The 21343-nt window shown below is 45.9% G+C and overlaps 1 protein-coding gene across 8 annotated transcripts in view; it reads right to left on the bottom strand.

The window, feature by feature from the left end:
- Positions 1-218: 218 nt before the first annotated feature.
- Positions 219-21343, bottom strand: part of adcy7 (adenylate cyclase 7) — a 44983-nt gene continuing 23858 nt past the window's right edge. For 4 of the 8 annotated variants that reach the window (XM_081706312.1, XM_081706313.1, XM_081706314.1 and 1 more), the window contains 24 exons: positions 21118-21276; positions 20724-20873; positions 18960-19117; positions 16229-16340; positions 15825-15952; positions 15569-15727; positions 15101-15233; positions 13708-13896; positions 13504-13544; positions 13227-13286; positions 12547-12627; positions 12220-12289; positions 11666-11763; positions 10981-11065; positions 10061-10198; positions 9872-9961; positions 9442-9611; positions 9070-9184; positions 8684-8842; positions 6971-7117; positions 6673-6780; positions 5387-5501; positions 3840-3964; positions 219-1721 (listed from right to left, as the gene is read on the bottom strand). In XM_081706312.1, the coding sequence (XP_081562438.1) occupies positions 1581-1721; positions 3840-3964; positions 5387-5501; positions 6673-6780; positions 6971-7117; positions 8684-8842; positions 9070-9184; positions 9442-9611; positions 9872-9961; positions 10061-10198; positions 10981-11065; positions 11666-11763; positions 12220-12289; positions 12547-12627; positions 13227-13286; positions 13504-13544; positions 13708-13896; positions 15101-15233; positions 15569-15727; positions 15825-15952; positions 16229-16340; positions 18960-19117; positions 20724-20873; positions 21118-21276 (2931 nt within the window). In that variant the 3' untranslated portion in view covers positions 219-1580. The remainder of the gene's footprint in view (positions 1722-3839; positions 3965-5386; positions 5502-6672; positions 6781-6970; positions 7118-8683; positions 8843-9069; positions 9185-9441; positions 9612-9871; positions 9962-10060; positions 10199-10980; positions 11066-11665; positions 11764-12219; positions 12290-12546; positions 12628-13226; positions 13287-13503; positions 13545-13707; positions 13897-15100; positions 15234-15568; positions 15728-15824; positions 15953-16228; positions 16341-18959; positions 19118-20723; positions 20874-21117; positions 21277-21343) is intronic. The other 4 variants (XR_014119585.1, XM_081706316.1, XM_081706318.1 and 1 more) reach the window with 4 other exon arrangements.

Here is a 21343-nt window from a genome sequence, read left to right as displayed (position 1 = left end):
CCACTAAGACAGAATCTGTGCCGTTCTGCCGTGCTTTTAACTCCTTCTCTATGGCCGGTATGCACAGCAGCGGTCAGCACCGTGGGCCAGGTGTTTAAGAAGTTTAAATACCTCTGGGATGCATTTTCTACGCCCGTTCCCGAATTCTCTTCTGCTGTACTCTACAGTATTTTTATTGTCAAGCAGGCTTTTTAAAATGGAATGGCACCAAGAAACCCTTGAAAGGTGTAAAATCATTTATTCCATACTGATACTGTAGGTACTTGAAAGTCAGACACAGTTCTCAGACACTGCAGACAGAAGACAGAAGCAGCCCGTTTTAAACAACAAAAGACGGAAAATTCAGTCTGTTGGTTTTAGTTTAGTAAAGGTACAGTACAGGCAAGGCCCATGGTTTTGCTCATGTCTTTCTCTATAGACAGTGTACTGAACCCAGTAACGTGTTCCCTCCTTTAAATAAGCACTTATTCACATAGCAAGAACACTGAACTTGACTATGCTGCTTAGTAACAGCAATGACAGGCAGATTGGCCATTAACAAGTGCAACCAGTATGACCCTGCTTTCAAATGGGAGAGACCATGATGGCAGTTAGTCAAGATACAAAAACATTTTTAAAAAGGTAAGTAGAAATCTCGTTGAGACACAATTCACCCTCTAGCTGATTGTTCTGAAGCCATTGTTTTTTTTTTGTTTGTTTGTTTTTTAAATCCATAGTAGATAACAAATGTTCAGTTTAATCTTTTTAATTACATATTTGATACATGTAAATACCTGTTTCTGACTCAGTACTGAGACTACAGGCCAGTGACAGCAAGATTTAAGAGACTTCTGTAAGAATTTGGCTAAGTACCACCATACCAAAAGGCAGAACACCATCACATCATGGGAGACAACAGGGAAGAGAAGTTAGCTTTAGCAACATCTTTTAGAACATTTTATAGATGCGCATAGGTTAGAACAGTCCTTCAGGAGTAAATCTGGCCATAGCTTCACAGGAGGAGTTCAATCCACTTTTCCAAAGACTTCACATCATGTGCTAATGAGTCCAGAAATTATGCTCCTTCATGTTTGGGTCTGTGCAGGTCAGGGCATCTGCTAGTAATCTCAGACACAAGCCAAACGGACGATGGCTGCAGTCAACAATGTTCAAGACAAACTTCCTCTCCTGCGAGCTCGGATGCATGCGCAGCTGACAAGGATCAGATGAGATCAGGGTCTTTGCAGATGATTGCAAGATCAGTGAGCGCGAGCGTCCTCGTGGACGCCAGACTAGTCCGTTCCTTTTGTTCAAACATTGGGTGTCCAAGTGCACGTTCACGTTCACGAGTCAAACAGTTTGGTTGCCATCTTTTTAACATATCTGTACGGATCTTCCGATATGCAGCATTGTCTGTAGAATTACATAACATAGAACATCAAAAACAACACACAACACCCATTCCAAGTTAATATAGCAAGATGGTGGTAGAATGCCACATCCATAAAGAGATACCAGGAACAGAGAAAACTCCCATAGCCGTGTGTGTGGATGTGCGTGGAACAGTTGGGCTGGCCGGGTCAGTACCAGTGGTGCTGGGTTCAGCTGAGGCTCATTCCCTGCTGCTTGTCCGTACACACAAAAAAGGTTTTGAGCTCCCCTTTCCCCTTCACATTTATCAGGCCCCGGCACTCGCACGAGTAGCCCAGCTTCTGCAGGACGGACGATGTCTCCTCCGTGACCTAGAGAGGACGCCGCGGTTATTTTACCACAGGATAAAGCTACTCTGCTTCTAGCTCAGTTATTAAGCATTTAAAAGGGCAGTTCCTGTTATGGCAAATGTCTCATTTCACTCGTTTGACATGCCATAAATATACTCGGAAACAGCCCATCTGAATATCAGGTGTTTACAGCGGTGGTCAAGGGAACCGAACATAGATACTAAAACAAAGCACAAAAACACCCCTCACGTAAACCTGCTACTGCAGCAGGCTCGATGTTAGTCTCAAAAACTTTTTTTTTTTTTTTTTGATGCTTCTGGAAAAGACATTTGCACATTTTTTTGCTCAGCAGCATGTTTCCATCAATTTGACTATAAAAATGCGGATGATGGTGTAATTTCCTGCAAATAAGGTTTTGTTTGTTGACAAAATGTTGGAGTTGGCTTGTTTTCATCTCTAATTTCAGTTTTAGCTTCCTTACCTCACCCACAATAACTGATATGAACATAAGACAAAAAGGACAGATTCAAAGACCAGTGCATAATAATTATGTACCACCTTATTAGCACAATTAAGACAGTATGTGTTCATAAAAACATTAAATCGGTGGCTAACTACTGGGGAACTATACATAAATCAGAATCAGTTTTGATTCAGTTTGAGCAATTGTTTTTGTTCGGTACAGGATGCACCACTGCTTAGGTTAGGCTCAACTCATCTTGGTTTAGTTTAAGGTAGTTAGGCTTATCTTATCTTGGTTTAGTTTAGGTGGTTAGGCTAAGCTTATCTTGGTTTAGTTTAGGTGGTTAGGTTAAGCTCATCTTAGGCTATTGTAGTCTTTCTTGGCCATTTCTGTAAATGCATTAGTTTCCCATCATGAAGGGGCAGTGGTAGCTCAGTGATTAAATACTTGTCCTGTAATTGGAAAATTGCTGGTTCAAGCCCCACCACTGCCAAGTTGCCACTGTTGGGCCCCTGAGCAAGACCCTCAATTGCTCAAGTTGTACTCAGTAATAATTGTAAGTTGCTTTGGATAAACACATCAGCTAAATGCCATAAATGTAACTGCTATGATATGTTGGAGATGCATTCATTTACAGGGGAGGCATTGCAGCTTATTTTCACTCATTTTAAATAGTGATGGCCAATTAATGCCATTTAGAGATAATTAGCATTAGATTGATTCTGGTCATTTAGTGAGAAAATACGAATGTTATTTGGGAATTGTAATGTTAGCAAGCCTTTATCCAACTAACCTAGCTAGCTAGCTATCTTACAGGGCTCAAAACTATTGTTCACGTCTCAACTCAACAATCTTCTAACCTAAGTGACCGATTTGATAGTTATAAAAAGACACCCAGCATTAGCTACAGTCGGTTGTATTTGCTAATGGGAGATTTAACTTGTTAACAGGACGTTAAACGTTATCACCTTGCCAACAGCGTGTTGAGGAGTGAACGTTATGGGCTTCCAGCAGTTTTGGAAAGAAGGTGAGAAAAGTGAGTTAACTAGAGTGCTGTACTACAACTCTCATGCACCCTGCCAATTTGATTACCTATGGACATTCATTTAGTTATTTTTTTACAGACAGTGCAAGCAATAACTCTCTCTCTCGTTAATTAAATGTGCATTTTAGTTTAGTAAATTTTGTGTCTCATCTATTATCAATGTTAATTCAATTGTACTGTATCAATTGTGATATCAGCCTGCTCTCTAAATATTGCCATCGCTCCTTAAAAACCCATATTGGTCGACCGCTAATTCGAAACATCAAAGCATCTGAAGGTGGGTCATTATCCAGCCAGCCCAGAATCAGACAGACCCTGGTAGGCCACGAGTTTTAAGACACAGTTTTAACAAATATTGTGGGCTGTGTGGATTCTGATCTCAAATGTTTTTTTGACTTTTTATGAAGCCTGACATTTAAATGATTCAACAAAAGGTATCCAATTTTGGTCAAATAATATAGACCAGTCTGAAACCATGTCACATCAAGAGTTCCCCAGTGTAGCTTTATCACAAGGTACATTGCAACTGCAATACAACGATATAATCACGATATGATATTTTTGTTTGTATTGCGGAGCCCTAGTGCACGTTACTCCTGCATGTTCTGTAGGGGGCATTGCTGCATGGTACCTGGATTTTTCCCAGCTCCCCAGTGCTCTCCATCCGACTGGCCACGTTCACAGTGTTCCCCCAGATGTCGTACTGTGGCTTACGAGCCCCGATCACACCAGCTATCACTGGGCCGTGGTTTATCCCTGAAAATACATAAATACATGCACCATCCTTTAAAAAACACGAAAAAAAACCCTCAAAAACATTTTTGCCAGTAGGCCCCTTAGTCAATGCAACAACACCTGTATATACATGGGAGTACCGTGAGAACACTTAATGATGGTCTATGCTTCAATTGCTATGGTATCAAAAGGCAGCTATGACATTACTGACCACACTGTTGCCCATTCTGGTATGTAAGGAAAACTAAAAAATACTGTCAGGGATTACTTATAAGTAGAAAAAGTCACTTCTTGAAATACCAATAGATACATAAGGTGATGCTGGGGGAAAAAAAATTAAACCTATTTCCAAACTAAAATTTGGATATAGATTTCTCACAGACCTCGGACATTTAGTCCAAAATCAGGCCCAATATGTGCATAGAAAACCAGAAGTGAATCGATGTGTAGACTGGACAGCATAAAAGCTTTTCTTACCACATTTAAAGTTACTGTAATAGTTTCACAATATATTATTGGTTTGAAACAGCTAAGAATTAATTCATTTATCTATGATACACATACACATGCATACAGGACAAATTCATCCATGGGAACAGTAGGGGACAAAATTGCTCTTTATGGTTCTTCAGCTCAGATCAACTGCTGGTGAAGGACCATGTGCTTTTAATAAAATCTCTTCTCCAGCAGAACTCTGTGAATTTCTCTGCTATTCCAGTTTTCCCCTCTGACTGTTGCCACAGATGTACATTAGGCACTTGGCCTCTGTGACGCAGAGTGTTTATGAAACAGGTCATCCCAGATCAAGTGCATGAGAGCTATTTAATATTTCCATTTATGCAAAAACCAAGAGGAAAAAAAGCTTGAGAGAACTGGTTTGGTAACTCAAGTTCCCTCAAATATTAATGCATGATGTTTATTGTCTAATATGGTTGGGACCTTGAATTTATCCCCTATTAGCAGCAGTTCTCTAGAGTCAAAACCCCTGATGTTTGCTGCTATAGCAAAGAAAACCACCACGCCAACCGTACGTCAGATGACCAACAACTCGGGGCTCCGTTTCCAACAGACATCAACAATCTCATCGCATAACCCATTTGAATTTTCAAAGCCATTGTTGCACAGCTGTTTAACGTGTCACTAGATATGTGAGCTGTAGGTAACAGTCTTGTAAACACAGTCTTCCAAACCTCATCATGAAACTGGCTAATAAGGACATGCAGAACACAAACACATCCAATTACCCGATTACTGTGGAGGATGCAGGGTAGACTGAATGGTTCAGCTGGTAAGAATTTATTTAGGTAATTAATGAGCCTGTGTGTCTGTTTCCTGTCTGGCATCCCTGGTCAGGTAATGATACTTTGTGTGTGTGTGTGTGTGTGTGTGTGTGTGTGTGTGTGTGTGTGTGTGTGTGCGCGCGCGCCTGTCCACCACACTCACCCACACGTAGTCTGAAACTGTTGAACGAGTGCCTGTTGATGCCGTCCAGCTTTCCAACGAGGGCGATGGCGAACTCCACCATGATCCCGATCTGGGCATGCTGTCTGTCGCGGTCCTGGTGAGACAAACCTCTCACCGTTACAGGGTGTGTCAGGAAGTGGCAGAGGGCAGCACACATGCGCTAGTAAAAGCTGCAGTGTGGAGTGCCTTGCTACTGTAGCACGGGCCAGCGCACGTCTGTGCGGAGTTTAACACTAGCAGAACCATAATTGTGTTCCAATAGCAACTACCATGTATATTACCTTTGAGTGCTTGTTAAGAAGCCACAGACAGCCAGAGGAGAGTAGCAACGTTGCACACGCTGATCAGCCAGAGCATTAAAACCACCTGCCTAATATGGGTGTTGGGTCCCCTTGTGCCTCCGAAACAGCTCTGAGCCATCAAAGCCTTCAAAAGACCCATGAGGTGTCCTTTGGTATCTGGCACCAAGACATTAGTGATAGTTCCTATGTCCTCGCAAGGTGGGAGGCTCCAAAGATCAGACTCGTTTTTCCAGGACATGCCACAGATGTGTGACCAGACTGAGGCGTTTGGAACCTAGAGGCCAAGTCAGCTTCCTGAACTCTCCGGTGTGTTCCTCGGACCATTCCCCGTCGAACTTTGGTAGGACGCATTACCCAGCTGAGAGGCTACGGTCATAGGATAAGTAAAATAACGCACATGATGTAAAAGCGCGATTCTTCAGACCAAGTCACCTTCTCTCACTGCTCCACGGTGCAGTTCTGAAGCTCATGTGCCCGCTGTGGGCGTTTCCGGAGGTGTACAGAGGTCAGCATAGGCACTCTGACCAGTCGGCAGCTACGCAGCCCCATACGCGGTAAGCTACGACGCACTGTGTGTCCCGACACCTTACTAACATGACCAGAACGTACATTTTCAGCAGTGCACGCCGCAGTCGATCTTCAGTGGGATCGGACTGGACGGTCTGGCCTTCGCTCTCTGCGTGCATCAGTTAGTCTTGAGCACCCATGACCCTGTTGTCCTTCCTTGGAACACTTTGGGTAGATATGAACCACTGCACACGGGGAACACCCCATACAACCTGCCGTTTTGCAGATGCTCTAGCTGTCACCGTTTGGCCCTCGTCAAAGTCGCTCAGTTTTCCCATTTTTTCCTGTTCCCACACATTGACTGCATCTCACTCCACCTTCATGATGTGCACTATAAAAGCCCGAGGGGTCCACTGTGAAGCTTGGTCTTAATCAGCCACTTCTACAAAACCTCACCTGGTTAATCTCCTGTCCAGGTGTTCCGCTAAGGCCAGCGGCAGCCATGTATGTGCTCCCGATGGTCTTGATCTTCTCAACGCCGCTGAACTTGGGCTTAGACAGCAACTACAGTGAGGACCAAAGACAGATGATGACACACCGTAGAATGACATCTAGTTTTTGCATCGTCTGTAAAGTCATGGCAGAAAGGGAGCCGTTTAGCTTGAAGGATTAGCCGTAACCATCGGCCGTAACCTGGCCCTGTGGCACCAGCTCACCAAATCGGCTGTACTGCAGTGGTACGCCAATAACCCACCTCATCGAAGTCTGCAATGATCTCATTGAGCAGTCGCAAACACTCCAGCCCCTCTTTGTTGATGTCACACTCTGTGTAAAACTCCTTAAAATCAGGTACCGAGGCAAACATCACGCACACGCAATCGTACGATTTGTAGTACAGATCCTGGAGAGAACACACATATAAACAGAGTTCTTAGAGTCACGCAGTACAGAATGTATTATATTAGTACATTAATAGTTTAGGCAAGTTCAAGCACAGTACAGCAACCAGCACACAGGCGGCGGGTGAGACACACAGAGTGCCATGTGAAATGAATGTAGGCAACAGTAACATTCCATGGGTGCATCAGATTTTCAGACGGGGGATTTTCAAATTGTGTGTGCATATTCTTAGTGTATGAGGTTTCCAGTAAAAAGGAAAGTAGGTCAGCTCTCTGGTCATTTCTTTCCTTCTTTATTTATTTATTTTTTTTAATAGTTGCACTTTTTTAACTAAATAATGAGATGAGACATTCTTTACTAAGCATACTTCTTTTTTTTTTTTCAAAACAAGCATCAAGCATTTTCCTGCGATTCCAGAGTGCACAAGGTGTCATTTTAAAATACGGACTATGCCAGCGGTAGTGGCAGGTAGCCAAAGGTCTAATGCCACACACTGCCAAGCTGCACTCTGGGGCCTTTTCCCCACGTAACTTGTGAACATACATCAGTCAGCACAGTTCTGAAGGACAGTGGGCCACAAACCAGAACAGTCCATACACCAAACACTTCACCAATCACGACCACGTCACTAAACACCCAATGTGTGTGTGTGTGTGGGGGGGGGGGGGGGGGGGGGGGGGTTGTAGGCTACTAGTCGGCTCTAAGGAGGCTGGATTTGGCCTCCCACACTGGGCCATGGGTGACTGGTGAAGGGATGTTAAGGTCGGGCCCGGGGGAGCACTTTCAGCTTCACCACCGACACAGTCATTTAAGTCCAGGAGTCAGTGGTCTGTGTCCAAAAATTCCACCCTTATTTTGTTTCACAGTCTGCATGTTTAGCATTGGCATAATAACACACATTACATCTAGAACTTTGTTGATCTACTTTAACATTGCTAGAAGGGAAATGGCATTACAGATTAACAGCCAGTTCCTGGTATGTTCGGCATGTTCCAGTTAAATCAGCACCATGATATGGTATTGAATAGCACGTTATGGTACGGTATGGAAGGAAATGGTATGCTATGGTATTGAATGCGATGCTGGGGTGTGGTGTGGCACGTCCAAACAAGTAGCCGTGCCTCTCCAAATAATCAGAGTTCAAGTTGAATCATTCAGACAGCAGGGTAACAGATGCCTGCTGCCATCATCACCCAAAACACTCAGAATTCCTGGACAATTTTCTGACTGGAGCAGAAGCTAAAGTTAAAGTGAGCAATGCGCTCGACTGACTACTGTCTCTCTCTCTCACACACACACGCACTCACACACACACACTCACACACACACACTCACACACACACACTCACACACACACACTCTCACACACACACACTCTCACACTCTCACACACACACACACACTCCAAATAATTTGGTGGTTGCTTAGAGAAGACACAGCTCTTCTTTAGCACTAGAGGCATGAGTGGTCCAGCGGCGTGTATGGAGGGGTGGTCTGGCACATGGCCCTTCAAGGGTCCTACCTTGTACTTCTGGTTTAGTAACGTGTTAGTGGACGGCAGTCCCACCTCGTTCTTTTTGTTCTCGCCCACGAAGAGCGCAGCCACGTGTGCAGGGAGAACGTTCTCCAGGAGCAGGCGGGTCAGGTTCTCGCACAGTTCGATGGCATCCTTGTCCATGCGGTTCTTGTTTTTCAGCAGGAAGTCCTGCCGACAGCAGAACTCGTCCTGGGAGGGGTCAAAAGGGTCACGGTGACGGTGTGATGCGTGTGCAAAGCTGGAGACCTTTCCCCTAGTGAAGTCGACATCAGATGTGAAGTACTGGTTCCAAACTGTTACAGATGTTCTTCACTGGAGATTCCATTTCGCTGTACTACACCTGTGCTGTCTATGGTATAGGTAATGTGAGGGGGTAACTCACATTAACTCAGGCTGGTGTGGAGATGTGCGAGTACCTGGCGTGATATCAGCAGCATAGTGAACAGGAAGAGAGTGATGTAGATGCAGCTCATAGTCAGTGAGTTTTTCATTAGCCCTTCATTCATTGGTTCATCCCCAGAACCATCAGAGCTGCAACAATTACAACACACACACACACACACACACACACACACAGGAAATACAGAAACTGGCAAATGTAGAGCCACTATCTAATAAAAAAAATACTGCAGATTTTCATATTGAAGCTTATTGCTGTAGCATTCTTACTATTGCTGTGATAACCATCAAAACAGAAGACGGATCAAAAATCTACTCTGCATCCCTATACACAACACACACGCACACACACGTCACTATGCAGAAATCCCAAATGTGACTGAATGTACCTGCTGTTATAGAGATGGCAGTTGTGGGTGGCATACACATCAATCTGGGTACAGATGATGATGTAATAAATGGCACAGGCGATGAAGAGGAAGGCGACCTTCAGCTCGAAGCTGACTCTCAGAAACACGGCACACACCAGTAAGGCCAGGATACAGCTGTATACGGAGTACTATGCCAGAGGGACGGAAGAGGAAACCACACACTTCAGGAAGTGAAGGCTTCACGTGCCATTCCTCACACAAAACGTGAGCCGTGTTGCCGGCTTCGCAAGAAATTAAATAAAAGGCGTTAACGCAGTTACCTAGACAACGGTGTTTTTATGCGGTGTGTCATGAGAGATGAGGCAGAGAAGAAGAAAAAAAGAGCGCGCGCCAAATCTGTCTGAATCGAGTGTGAGTGAGTGTGTATGAGTGTGTTCATGCTACCCACAGGAAATACATGGTGTTCATCATTTATGTGACCTCCATTTCCGCCAGCAGAGTAGGACTCATTAGGACACCGACTTGGCGCTTTAGCACTCTGTAAAACAGAGGAAACATGACTGACAGACAAACAAAATTATCTGATCCAACTGTTCAATGGCATCCTGTCCTCTCCACTATATAGAATATTATTTACCAGGTTGAACAAAGCAATGATGACAATAACTGTCGTAGCGATGGTTACTAGGGGCAGACGCACAAAAGGTCTCTTGACCACCGCCTCCGACACAGCTGGCAACCACTGGCAGGACTCGAACTTCTCTGGGAACAACTTCTAAGAAAGAAAAAGGGATAGAAAAAAAGAACCGGAAAAATACATGTATTAATACAAACTGACAGCATGTTTTCTGATTAATTGTAATTTTATCTGACCCTGTCCTGATTATTCTCAGAGAGAGAGGAAGAGAAATCCCATCAGTGCATCACAGAAATAAACAAAAAGAATGACAAACCACACTGGTAGGCCCATAGACTTTCTGGAACATTATATGCATATGTGGGGGGAAGGGGGGAGGATGGAGACAGACAGACAGACAGACAGACAGACAGACAGAGAGAGAGAAAGAGAGACAGAGGGAGAGAGAGACAGAGGGAGAGAGATATTATGGCAAATGTCAGTCTGTTTATAGTGGCCACAGGCATTCCAGAAACAGTGTCCAGCCAATCAAAGGCAAGTATGGTCACATCACATGACATACTCCACAAAACATACAGGCCAGAACAATGTGTGCCCGCATATATAAAAGGCTCAACATAAGGACCACACACACACACACACACACACACACACACGTCTGGATCTCTTCTAGTACCATCATCATTATGGTTTTCTCTCCGCTGTTTTACTGCTATGTTTACACTAAACCTTAATCTCAGATTTTGCCTCTTTGGGTTCTATGTGGGAGGTGAATTTTTTGAGTAGGGAAAAAAAGCATTTATACTAATTAGGAAAAGACAATTGTTTATTTTGTTTATTATTTGGCCACAAAAAACCCTCCACACCAGCCAGGTAAGCCATAATGAGTGTGTGTAAAAGCACCAGGTACCAGGACTAACCTGAATGTGACCCGCAAAACAGATGCCGAGGGTGAGCAGCAAAGCGCAGACCAGCACTGTAAATGCCACAGCTAGCTTCCTCCGCCTGGGAAACACAAGAGCTCTTAGACCCAAGCATCGCACACACACCCGCACCTCTGCACACCATCCACGCACACACATGCACCGTCACACACCATGCACGCTCACACCCGCACCTATGCATGCACAGATGCACACCCGTACACCCCTCCCTGCGAACCGTCGGGCAATCAAAGTCTGCGTTGCGCGCGTGCGCGTGTGTGCGCGAGCGTGCGTGTGTGTGCGCGAGCGTGCGTGTGTGTGCGCGAGCGTGCGTGTGTGTGTGCGCGAGCGTGCGTGTGTGTGTGCGCGAGCGCGTGTGTGTGTGCGCGAGCGCGCGTGTGTGTGCGCGCGTGTGTGCGCGTGCGCGAGCGCGTGTGTGTGCGCGTGCGTGTGCGCGTGCGTGTGCGCGAGCGCGTGTGTGTGTGCGCGAGCGTGCGTGTGCGCGAGCGTGCGTGTGTGCGCGTGCGTGCGCGAGCGTGCGTGTGTGTGCGCGAGCGTGTGTGTGTGTGCGCGTGCGTGCGTGTGTGTGCGCGAGCGTGCGTGTGTGTGCGCGAGCGTGCGTGTGTGTGCGCGAGCGTGCGTGTGTGTGCGCGAGCGTGCGTGTGTGTGCGCGAGCACTCACTCTTTGGTGACACACATCTGAACTATGAAGATGCAGAGAAAGATGAAGGTGGCACAGACGACGTAGTACCTGAAGCTGGGCATTTCTATAGTCCTGTACTGAGAGACACAGGTACAGGTGAACGCTTCAGTGCTGAGACCCGAAGACACAGGGCATGCAGCAGGGGATGGGGACGACAGACTCTGAAGAAGTGACACGACTCTCCTACGCATCACCCACACAATATTTGTTGCCTTGATCTCTTTGGGTGGTTCTTCAGAAGCACATTAATTTATATTAATTCATATTAGCAGAGCTTAGGAATTCCATCAGCATTAAAGCACAAGGTATCATTCACTATATTAATTTATTGTGTTCTTTTAATCCCTGGGTCATTATATCATGAGAGCAACACTCTATCTGACGTTTAGGTGAAGGAGACCTTGATTGTGATTTCTGTGCTGATGAAAACCAACAGTGTGTTCTTCTGAGTGTGTTACATGTACACGTGCGTAGGTGGACCCAGGACCACCACTCAGCTGGCTGCTCAGTGATGTCGCTGTGATTCAGTCTACCTGTTTCTCCATCTCTCGCTTGGTGAACCACAACGTCAGGCCGGAGATCTCCTCGGACTTCACCCACTGTCTGCAGGCAGGAAACACACGCGCACGCCTCAGAATGTGGGGTTCATGTTTAACGCAAGCTTAATGTTTCCTCCTCACACTTCGGTTTGAGGAAGAAATGTCTGATATTTTTCCAAGCAGGGTTTCACATGCACAGATTAAACTTGGAGGAGGCTGTATTACTGATTGTGCACACATGTACAGAAAACCTCCATTTTGCCCTAAGACAACAGAGAGGGAAGGGGGGAGAGAGAGAGAGAGAGAGAGAGAGAGACTCACTTGCTGGAGCTCAGTTCATCGATGGTGGTGATCATCTCGTTGTGTAGTTCCTCATCAAACTTGCTCTTCTGGGACTTGTTCCTACAGGAGGAGTTAGTGGAGTTAGACTTGCACACTGATGTGCACAGTGTGTGTGCTGCGTGGAAGGCAGTCCAGGGGCAGGTGGTTGGGGGAGGGGGTGACATTATCGGGAGCAGCTGCAACATGCTGGTTATAAAATCCTTCAGGCCAAGCTACCAGGGTAAGGAAGAAGTACTGGGATGGGTGTGGGTGTGTGTGTGTGTGTGTGTGTGTGTGTGTGTGTGTGTGTGTGTGTGTGCAGGAGTGGCATGCAGGATGCCTTGTGTTAGTTTAAACCCCCAAGTGAGACAGTAATGTTTCCTGATACAGCTTGGAAGGGAAACAGCCATTTCCTGACACACACATACCTACATACACCTTCAAACCCACACCACACCCAAATGCATGCACGCACAGACACACATACACACACTTTCTCCCATCTTAACATTATGCAGTAACCATGTGGGGACCTGAAGGCACTCTCTCAGGTGCCAGAGTGGCTGTTAGGGTTCATGCTAGCTGTGGGTCCAGTCGGGGAAGCTCAGTGTCAGATTGGGATGTTAGTTCCAAAACTGTGGCCCCAGGAGAACCGGCCGAGCCAAAATGGCTCCACTCACTTATTGTTGCTGAATGGAGGGGCAGGCAAGGGGAGGGGCTCCTCAAGAGACTCATCAAAGCTGCCAAGGACCAACAGTCAGACAGCAAACTTATTAACACCATTTAGAAAATGAGAGCGAGAGAGAGAGCGAGAGAGAGAGAGAGAGAGAGAGAGAGAGGGAGAGAGCGAGAGAGAGGCGCGAGACAGACAGACAGAACGGTCTAGGGTCATCTATCACACACTACCATATACCACCCCCCCCCCCCACACACACAGTTCCCATGTGTCCTACTTACCTCTCTGTGATTTTCAGGGGAGCTGATCTCAGAGGGATGTCCTGATCAGGGTCAAAATCAGTTCTCTCATTCATTTCATTAGTTTTTCAGTAATTGTCATTAACATACTGCAACAATTATGGCAACATTTACTACTAATCAGCAAACTTTCCCATCTTCATATGCAAAGCTGCGTCTATATCTATCTGCGTTTGTGTGTCGCACCTTGCAGCGGTTCTTGCCGTTGACCAGGGCGTCGGAGATGAATCCCTCTCTGCTCTGCAGGTGGGCGAAGGGCTTAACGGCGCCCCAGGACTCCAGGTAGCGCGTCATTCTCACAGACGCGCGCATCTTCAGCACGTCATTGACACGCTGCTTGGGGACGCTGCGACTACTCTGGGCAGGGTCCTTCGACTGCACACACATGCATGCACACGTGCAAATTATGCCAACAGTGTCGTATGTTTTTGTTTATTTCATATCCTGTGTACCTTCACCATGAAGCTCCTCTCTAGACTATATTCTTTTATTAGCCACGAAAAGCTTCAAAATATAATTCAAAATACGCAATTGAACTCAGTCAAGCTCTGGTACTGACCCAGAGGAATATGACCAGGTAAGTTCTGATGGTGAGGTAGAGAGTGTTGATGTGTGTGCATGCATGAGCTCTTTCAGGTAGAGAGCGGTGTGTGTATGTGTGTGTGTGTGTGTGTGTGTGTACTGACCCGGGGATCTATGACCAGGTAAGTCCTGACGTGGAGTTCTTTCAGGTAGAGAGCGGTGTGTGTGTGTGTGTGTGTGTGTGTGTGTGTACTGACCCGGGGATCTATGACCAGGTAAGTCCTGACGTGGAGTTCTTTCAGGTAGAGAGCGGTGTGTGTGTGTGTGTGTGTGTGTGTGTGTGTGTGTGTGTGTGTGTGTGTGTGTGTGTACTGACCCGGGGATCTATGACCAGGTAAGTCCTGACGTGGAGTTCTTTCAGGTAGAGAGCGGTGTGTGTATGTGTGTGTGTGTGTGTGTGTGTGTGTGTGTGTACTGACCCGGGGATCTATGACCAGGTAAGTCCTGACGTGGAGTTCTTTCAGGTAGAGAGCGGTGTGTGTGTGTGTGTGTGTGTGTGTGTGTGTGTGTGTGTGTACTGACCCGGGGATCTATGACCAGGTAAGTCCTGACGTGGAGTTCTTTCAGGTAGAGAGCGGTGTGTGTGTGTGTGTGTGTGTGTGTGTGTGTGTACTGACCCGGGGATCTATGACCAGGTAAGTCCTGACGTGGAGTTCTTTCAGGTAGAGAGCGGTGTGTGTATGTGTGTGTGTGTGTGTGTGTGTACTGACCCGGGGATCTATGACCAGGTAAGTCCTGACGTGGAGTTCTTTCAGGTAGAGAGCGGTGTGTGTGTGTGTGTGTGTGTGTGTGTACTGACCCGGGGATCTATGACCAGGTAAGTCCTGACGTGGAGTTCTTTCAGGTAGAGAGCGGTGTGTGTGTGTGTGTGTGTGTGTGTGTGTGTGTGTGTGTGTGTGTGTACTGACCCGGGGATCTATGACCAGGTAAGTCCTGACGTGGAGTTCTTTCAGGTAGAGAGCGGTGTGTGTGTGTGTGTGTGTGTGTGTGTACTGACCCGGGGATCTATGACCAGGTAAGTCCTGACGTGGAGTTCTTTCAGGTAGGCGTCTCTCAGATGACCATCACCTTCTTCCACCTCATAGGCCTTGTTTAGGTGCTTCAGGGTTGCCTCGGTGATGTGCACCCGGCTGGACCCCACCGCACCGAGACAACAGGAGAAATCCAGACAGCGGCCGGAGCACTTTCAGCAGAGCGATGTCATGGCAGCATGTTTACATGTCTACACTGGCTGGAGTGATCAATCCCCCTGTTCCGTCTGTATGTATACAGGCTTCCAAGGAAACATTTCTGACTTGACTGCCTTTTTAAATATAGTAAGAAGCAGGAATCTAGGAAGTGTATAGAGCTCCATGCGTTCTAAAATGCTAACTGGACTGAGTATTGAAGCAGAGATTTCATCTGAGAATTCGAACTCTGGTGTAACTGAGGTTGGTGTGTGCACGTGTTTGTTTCCTGTACATACCCTGGCAACCCTCCAGACTCCATATGATTGGCCAAAGTAACATCATGTGACCAGACATCAAACTGCCATTTGCGTAGACCAATCACACCACAGAGCACATTCCCAGAGTGCACGCCCACTCGCATATTAATATCGACACCTGTTGCTTCCCGAACAAGCCTACAGATATTAAGTTGAAAATCTTGTGAATATTTTATTGCATATCCAGCCACATTGTTTGAGTGTGTATAAATGCTACATATTTATGTAGACTTACTTAATAGCCTCACACATGTCTAAGCCCATTTTGACACAGTTCCTGGCATGGTTGGGTAAAGACACCGGCAGCCCAGACACACAGTAATAACAATCACCTAGGATCTTTATCCTCATACACTCATTCTCCTACGTGCATGCACACACACACACACACACACACACACACACACACACACACACACACACACACACACACATCAGTGTTTTGCAGGTGATCTACACTGAAGACATAAGACATAAGTAGTAACACTGGTACGATTCATCTCATACCAGAAAAACTGAACACTTACTGCTAATTATTAAACAAGTGAAAAACAGGTAATGACCGTCAATGCAAGATTTGATTTACTTATTCACAAAGCAATCATGAGACCCCAGTGAGAGAAGCACAACAGCACTCACTTTTGCAATCTGGTCAAACTTTCCAAAGAGTTCATTCAGCATGATCACTAGCTCTTTAGGGGAGCAGTCACTGGCCAGCCGGGTGAAGCCGACGATGTCCGCATACAGGATACTGAGAGAGAGACAGAGAGAGGGAACCAAAGAATTACACAATACATAAGCTACCCAATTCTTACATCATTACTCAATTATATAAAGTGCATCATTTTATTGCATGCTTTGAAAATTAGAATGATTAATTCCATACTCTCATACATCTGTAATGTTTTTTTCTTCAGTTCAGTGAGAAAAAGCAAAGAATGAGGGCAAATGCTTGTCAGATGTTTGGCGGGAGCCGATCTCATAAAAGGATTGTTCTGCAGGTTCCTGCAGCTCTTTGATGCCTGCTCCTCTAACTGCAGAAAAGATTCTCCAAAAAATAGATTCCTGATTTCTACAGTCCCTCATAGCGTGGTGGGGAACACCCCTCCACTCAACTGTATATATGACTTGTCAGGTATCTACTCGATTTTTAATGGCAAAATGTTTTGGCTTTATGCAATAACCATTGATTGTTATTTAAATCAAATGAGCACTTTTCAAATTGTCCAATCAGCTGCAAGAACCGTGATTGCTGTTGCATTCTATATCTGCGTCTCTGGCATCAATAAGGTCTAGTTTGTGGAAATAGCTAAGCGATGAAAAGTCAACGACGAGTGTCATGTGTCTCAAGAAAAATGGGCAACTGATTTATTTTTTACTAAAGTGGAAGGAAAACCAGTATGCAGAATTTGTGGAGAAGCCATTGGTGTTCTTAACAAAAGCAATATCACACCACCAAACGCACGTCCTACCAGCAACGATCAAAGAACAGAGCAATTTGTGTGGCTCAAACAGTTCACAGCATAGCAAGCATCTTTCTAGTGACGCAACCCTGGAGCTGGACACTGTGACGGTGGTGAGGGTTGTGGAGAGTGAACTGATCGCAGGCATCTTCTAAAGGTGAGGTCGTGAAGGAGTTTATGCCTTCTGTGCCCAGAGCAATTCTCCAGAACAGTTTGCGAAATCAGGTCCGGTCAATCCATTTAACAGCTGTGCTCATCTGGTCACCACGCATCTGAGGTTAGAGGTTCCTGGACTGACACTCACGCAAACCCATGCATAGTTAAACACGTTAGACCTCACCAGCAGTTTTGCATGGGATGGTACGACGCTGCGTGATTAGTGTGGGCTTGAATCCTTTGAAAACCCAACAATACCCAACACACTAGGTGTCAACATGTTGCTGAAAGGACAACAGAAATCAACTGAAACTGAAATCAAATCAATTATCAGTCTACAATCAATGAGCTTAGAAACAATGATGGAAATAACAGGACAAGCTGGAAAAAAAGAAGTGTGAATTACACCTGCTTCCTTCAGATGTTCATCCAGACATACGCAAGGCTCCCACACACACACACACACACACACACACACACACACACAAGTATTGCATGGAGGTGGAGTCTGTTGGGCCTTTTTTTTTTTTTTTTAGAATGATCTGATTCATTTGAAGGTGACATAATAGTACCATATGAAATTCGAGGCAGCTACAATGCCAATAAGTGAATTGATCGATATACCCTTAAACAACAGAGTCTGTGATCTGTAAGTCTATGGGAGGGACACGAGACCACTTTTTATTGCGAAAGCCAAAAGGAGGGGATTTGCTGTACTGTCATTAAGACAAACCATGGTTTTGAGAATAGACATCCGATATATGTTCAGTAATAAAAAGCCAACAGCTTTCACTGGACAGTGTTTCCCTGCACATGTCTTTAGTCAGATCATGTAATGGGACAGGAACGACAGGCAAGGCAGTGAAATCTGCATTAAACAGTTTTATGGGGAAAAGGTATAAAAGGGTCGTATAAGATGAGTTTAGTTTCATGGTTTGTGGAAAGACGTGTCTGACTGGGACGAGTCAGAAATATGAGCTCCTTAAAGGCAGTGTTTGGAGAAATGCTTGAAGATTTACTGGCTTTTCGGTTCTCTCACCTCGTAGAAGAGAGTTTGCATGATCACATCTGTAGATGCACCCGCCTCCCACACACATACACACACACATACACACACATATACACACATACACATTAAGATTATGGGATGTTATGCCTCTTGCATGACTCACTACTGAAATCCAAAATACAGGTCATGACTTTCCAAATGAACAGTTCCAAAGCAGAGCAACCGCAGATGTTAGCGACTCCCTAAAACCATGCACGTAGGAGACCGAGTGAGCATGTCTGTAGTGTAAAAGCTGGAGTACACGGACATCAAACCCTGTCATTGAATCACTGTCCAGTGATGAGGTTCACGACAGACATTTGATGGTCAGAAACACTGAAGCGGACCAGCAGAGTGGGTTTATGTTCAGAATGTTAATCCATAAGCCGTCTCCAGAGAACAAGGAGTCAACTGAGATTGGACTCGCCCTGTCTCTCTCTCTCACCGATGAGATGCGCGCGCGCGCGCACACACACACACACACACACACACACACACACACACACACACACACACACACACACACACACACACACACACACACACACGCGCGCGCACACATGTTACTTGTTCTTTGTTTGCCTGGTAGAGTTATAAACATAAAGCCTATGTGGACAGAAATTGAGATAATGAGCCTTGTGTCTCTGGACATGGCAGGTGTGTGTGTGTGTGTGTGTGTGTCTGCGCGTGCGTGCATGTTTACCTGACGTTTTCATGCCTCTTGACATAGAGGCTATGGAAGTTATTGTCTTTGACCAGTCGCTGATGTGCCTCCTTATCTTTGCATTTACAGCGTTCCATTATGGCCAGCTTCATCTCCATGGAGATGTACACAGGCAGCACTGACTGCAGCAAGCTTTCCTGAACACACACACGTTAAAGAAGGTGTCATTCAGACGGGACAGGAGACCCAACACAAAGAACCTCAATTAAAAACCTCAGCAGTGAGCTAATGCTTTAGTCATTCTTCACCCTAGTAATTATTTACCAATACTTGCAGTATTCATTCAATAATGATTCAGTATTTCAGCAAAGAGCTGTTCCAATCCTATGCCAGCCCAAAGGCTAGCCTTGGCTGCCAGCAGGAGCCAGAACGAATGGTGTTACCAAGGGGACCTGGGTTTACTTACACGGTTTTATACACCAATTTCTGCTCTACTGCCACAACTGATTTAAGTACCTCAAACTAGGTTCTTAATTGTGGCGCCACCGTTTTCCGAGGGTACGTGTTTCTGGGCACAGTGACTGTAGACAGAGACCCCCAGCGTCCCCTGGTGTGGTCTGACAGGGCTCAGGTGCTTATGGTTTGCTGAGGATCACTGTTGTTGCCCTGGTGTACCCTCACACAGACTATAAGTCAACCCCGGGTTCGATTCAAACGTAGTGGTCAGTGTCCTGAAGGCTTTTTCTGCCTCTCTCTCCCTCCAGATATGCCCCCCTGCTGCTCTTAGATGCAGGACTCTCCTTTATGTGCCGTTGGAGTCTGGGTCTGTAATGGGACACTTTCAGATCTTATCTTCCAACAGAACAGAGGCTGTACTCTCCCCCAACCAAAGTTTTCTGAGGACATGGTGTGTGTGTATGTGTGTGTGTGTGTGTGTGTGTGTGCACGAGAGAGAATGTTTGTTTGGGTTACATGGTACCATCATTTTGCTCTTATCCATATGGGTGTTAATAAAAAGATGGCTGTAACAGCAATCAATTTAAATTGGTTCACAGGTTTATGAGAAGTGTCCTCTTTGGCACACAAGTGTGCGCACAAATGCGCACACACGCACCACCTCTACTCCATTCTCTTGTCTAGCAACACTTGTCCCCTCTCTGCCACTTTTCAGTGGATCCAACAACAAACAGAATCAACATGTGAAAATCCATCTAAACAATCACACACACACAGACAGGCAAGCGTATTTTCTTTCTGTTCTGTTTGCTTTGGTTCGGCCAGTATGAGAGCCACTGAACTGGAAGCCCCAGTGGAGTCAGACTATGGTGCAATGACCATCACAACAGTAAGGACCAGTCGCCACAAATGACCATCACAACAGTAAGGACCAGTCGCCACAAATGACACCAGCTGGCACTGAAACCATGTGAAAGGAGCAGGGGAATGCACATGAATCATTGATTCAGCCTTATGACTCAATTATCTGTGCTATGAAAAGCAAGAACTCCAACCAGGTTTACAGGTAGGTCATAAATGTTTTCATACGCATGAAAACTAGAATAAAAGGATTGAATTAGATCCATAACTTGGCAAAAATAGAGGTTTTAAAGCGCAGGCTTTGGAAAGCTAACCACATCTAAACCGGGTCAGGAACACTTGACTGGTGCAGTGAATACAGGACAGTAGAAGAGCCCATCTCGCACACGCGCGCACACACACACACACACACACACACACACCCATCACTCAAACACAAACACGTGTGTGTGCGCACGCATGTGTACACACATACTGAACCTGTACCTGCTGTCTCTTCTCGATCTCCAGTTTCATGCGTATTCTGAGGCAGCGGAGTGTGTCCTGAAACGTCTGCCTGAGGGCCTTCTCCATCAGAAACTTATGGAACGCTCCCACCACGCCCCCACAGAGAAACACAACCACATTGGACATCAGCTAGCGGGGGACAGAGGCAGAGAGACAAAGACGGAGAAAAAAACAAACAAACTGTAAAGTGGGTGCCAGTTCAGACTCGTATATACTTGTTGGTTCTGGTGGCTGAAAGTCCTGAGTCCCCACTGGCCAACTTCGGTATCACATTCCTTTCTAAGCTCCAGTTTCTTTACACAAACGCTCTTGGCATGGTACTGCTCTTGAACCAGTTACAGATGACTGACTGTCAATCAAGTGATACGCATACCTGACTGGTAAGGTTGGGGGCGGGCGTAACCAAGGTGAAGTGCAGCGCCAGGACAATAAGGTGCGAGAGGGAGGAGAGGATGCTGAGGACAACGGCATACCACATGTGGAAGGGCAGCAGCGTGAACACCGTGATGATGATGAAGAGGAAGAAGGGAACCTAAACAAGGGTCACGAGGGTCAGCCCCAACAGCTTCCATTCTCAACCAGTGCAGACCTACAGTTAA

The sequence above is a fragment of the Electrophorus electricus genome, chromosome 23 (assembly GCF_041902795.1).
Source record: "Electrophorus electricus isolate QZ-2024a chromosome 23, ASM4190279v1, whole genome shotgun sequence".
Classification (NCBI taxonomy): Eukaryota; Metazoa; Chordata; class Actinopteri; order Gymnotiformes; family Gymnotidae; genus Electrophorus; species Electrophorus electricus.
The sequence above is the reverse complement of the archived record's forward strand: the minus strand, read 5'-3'. Positions and strand labels throughout refer to the sequence as shown.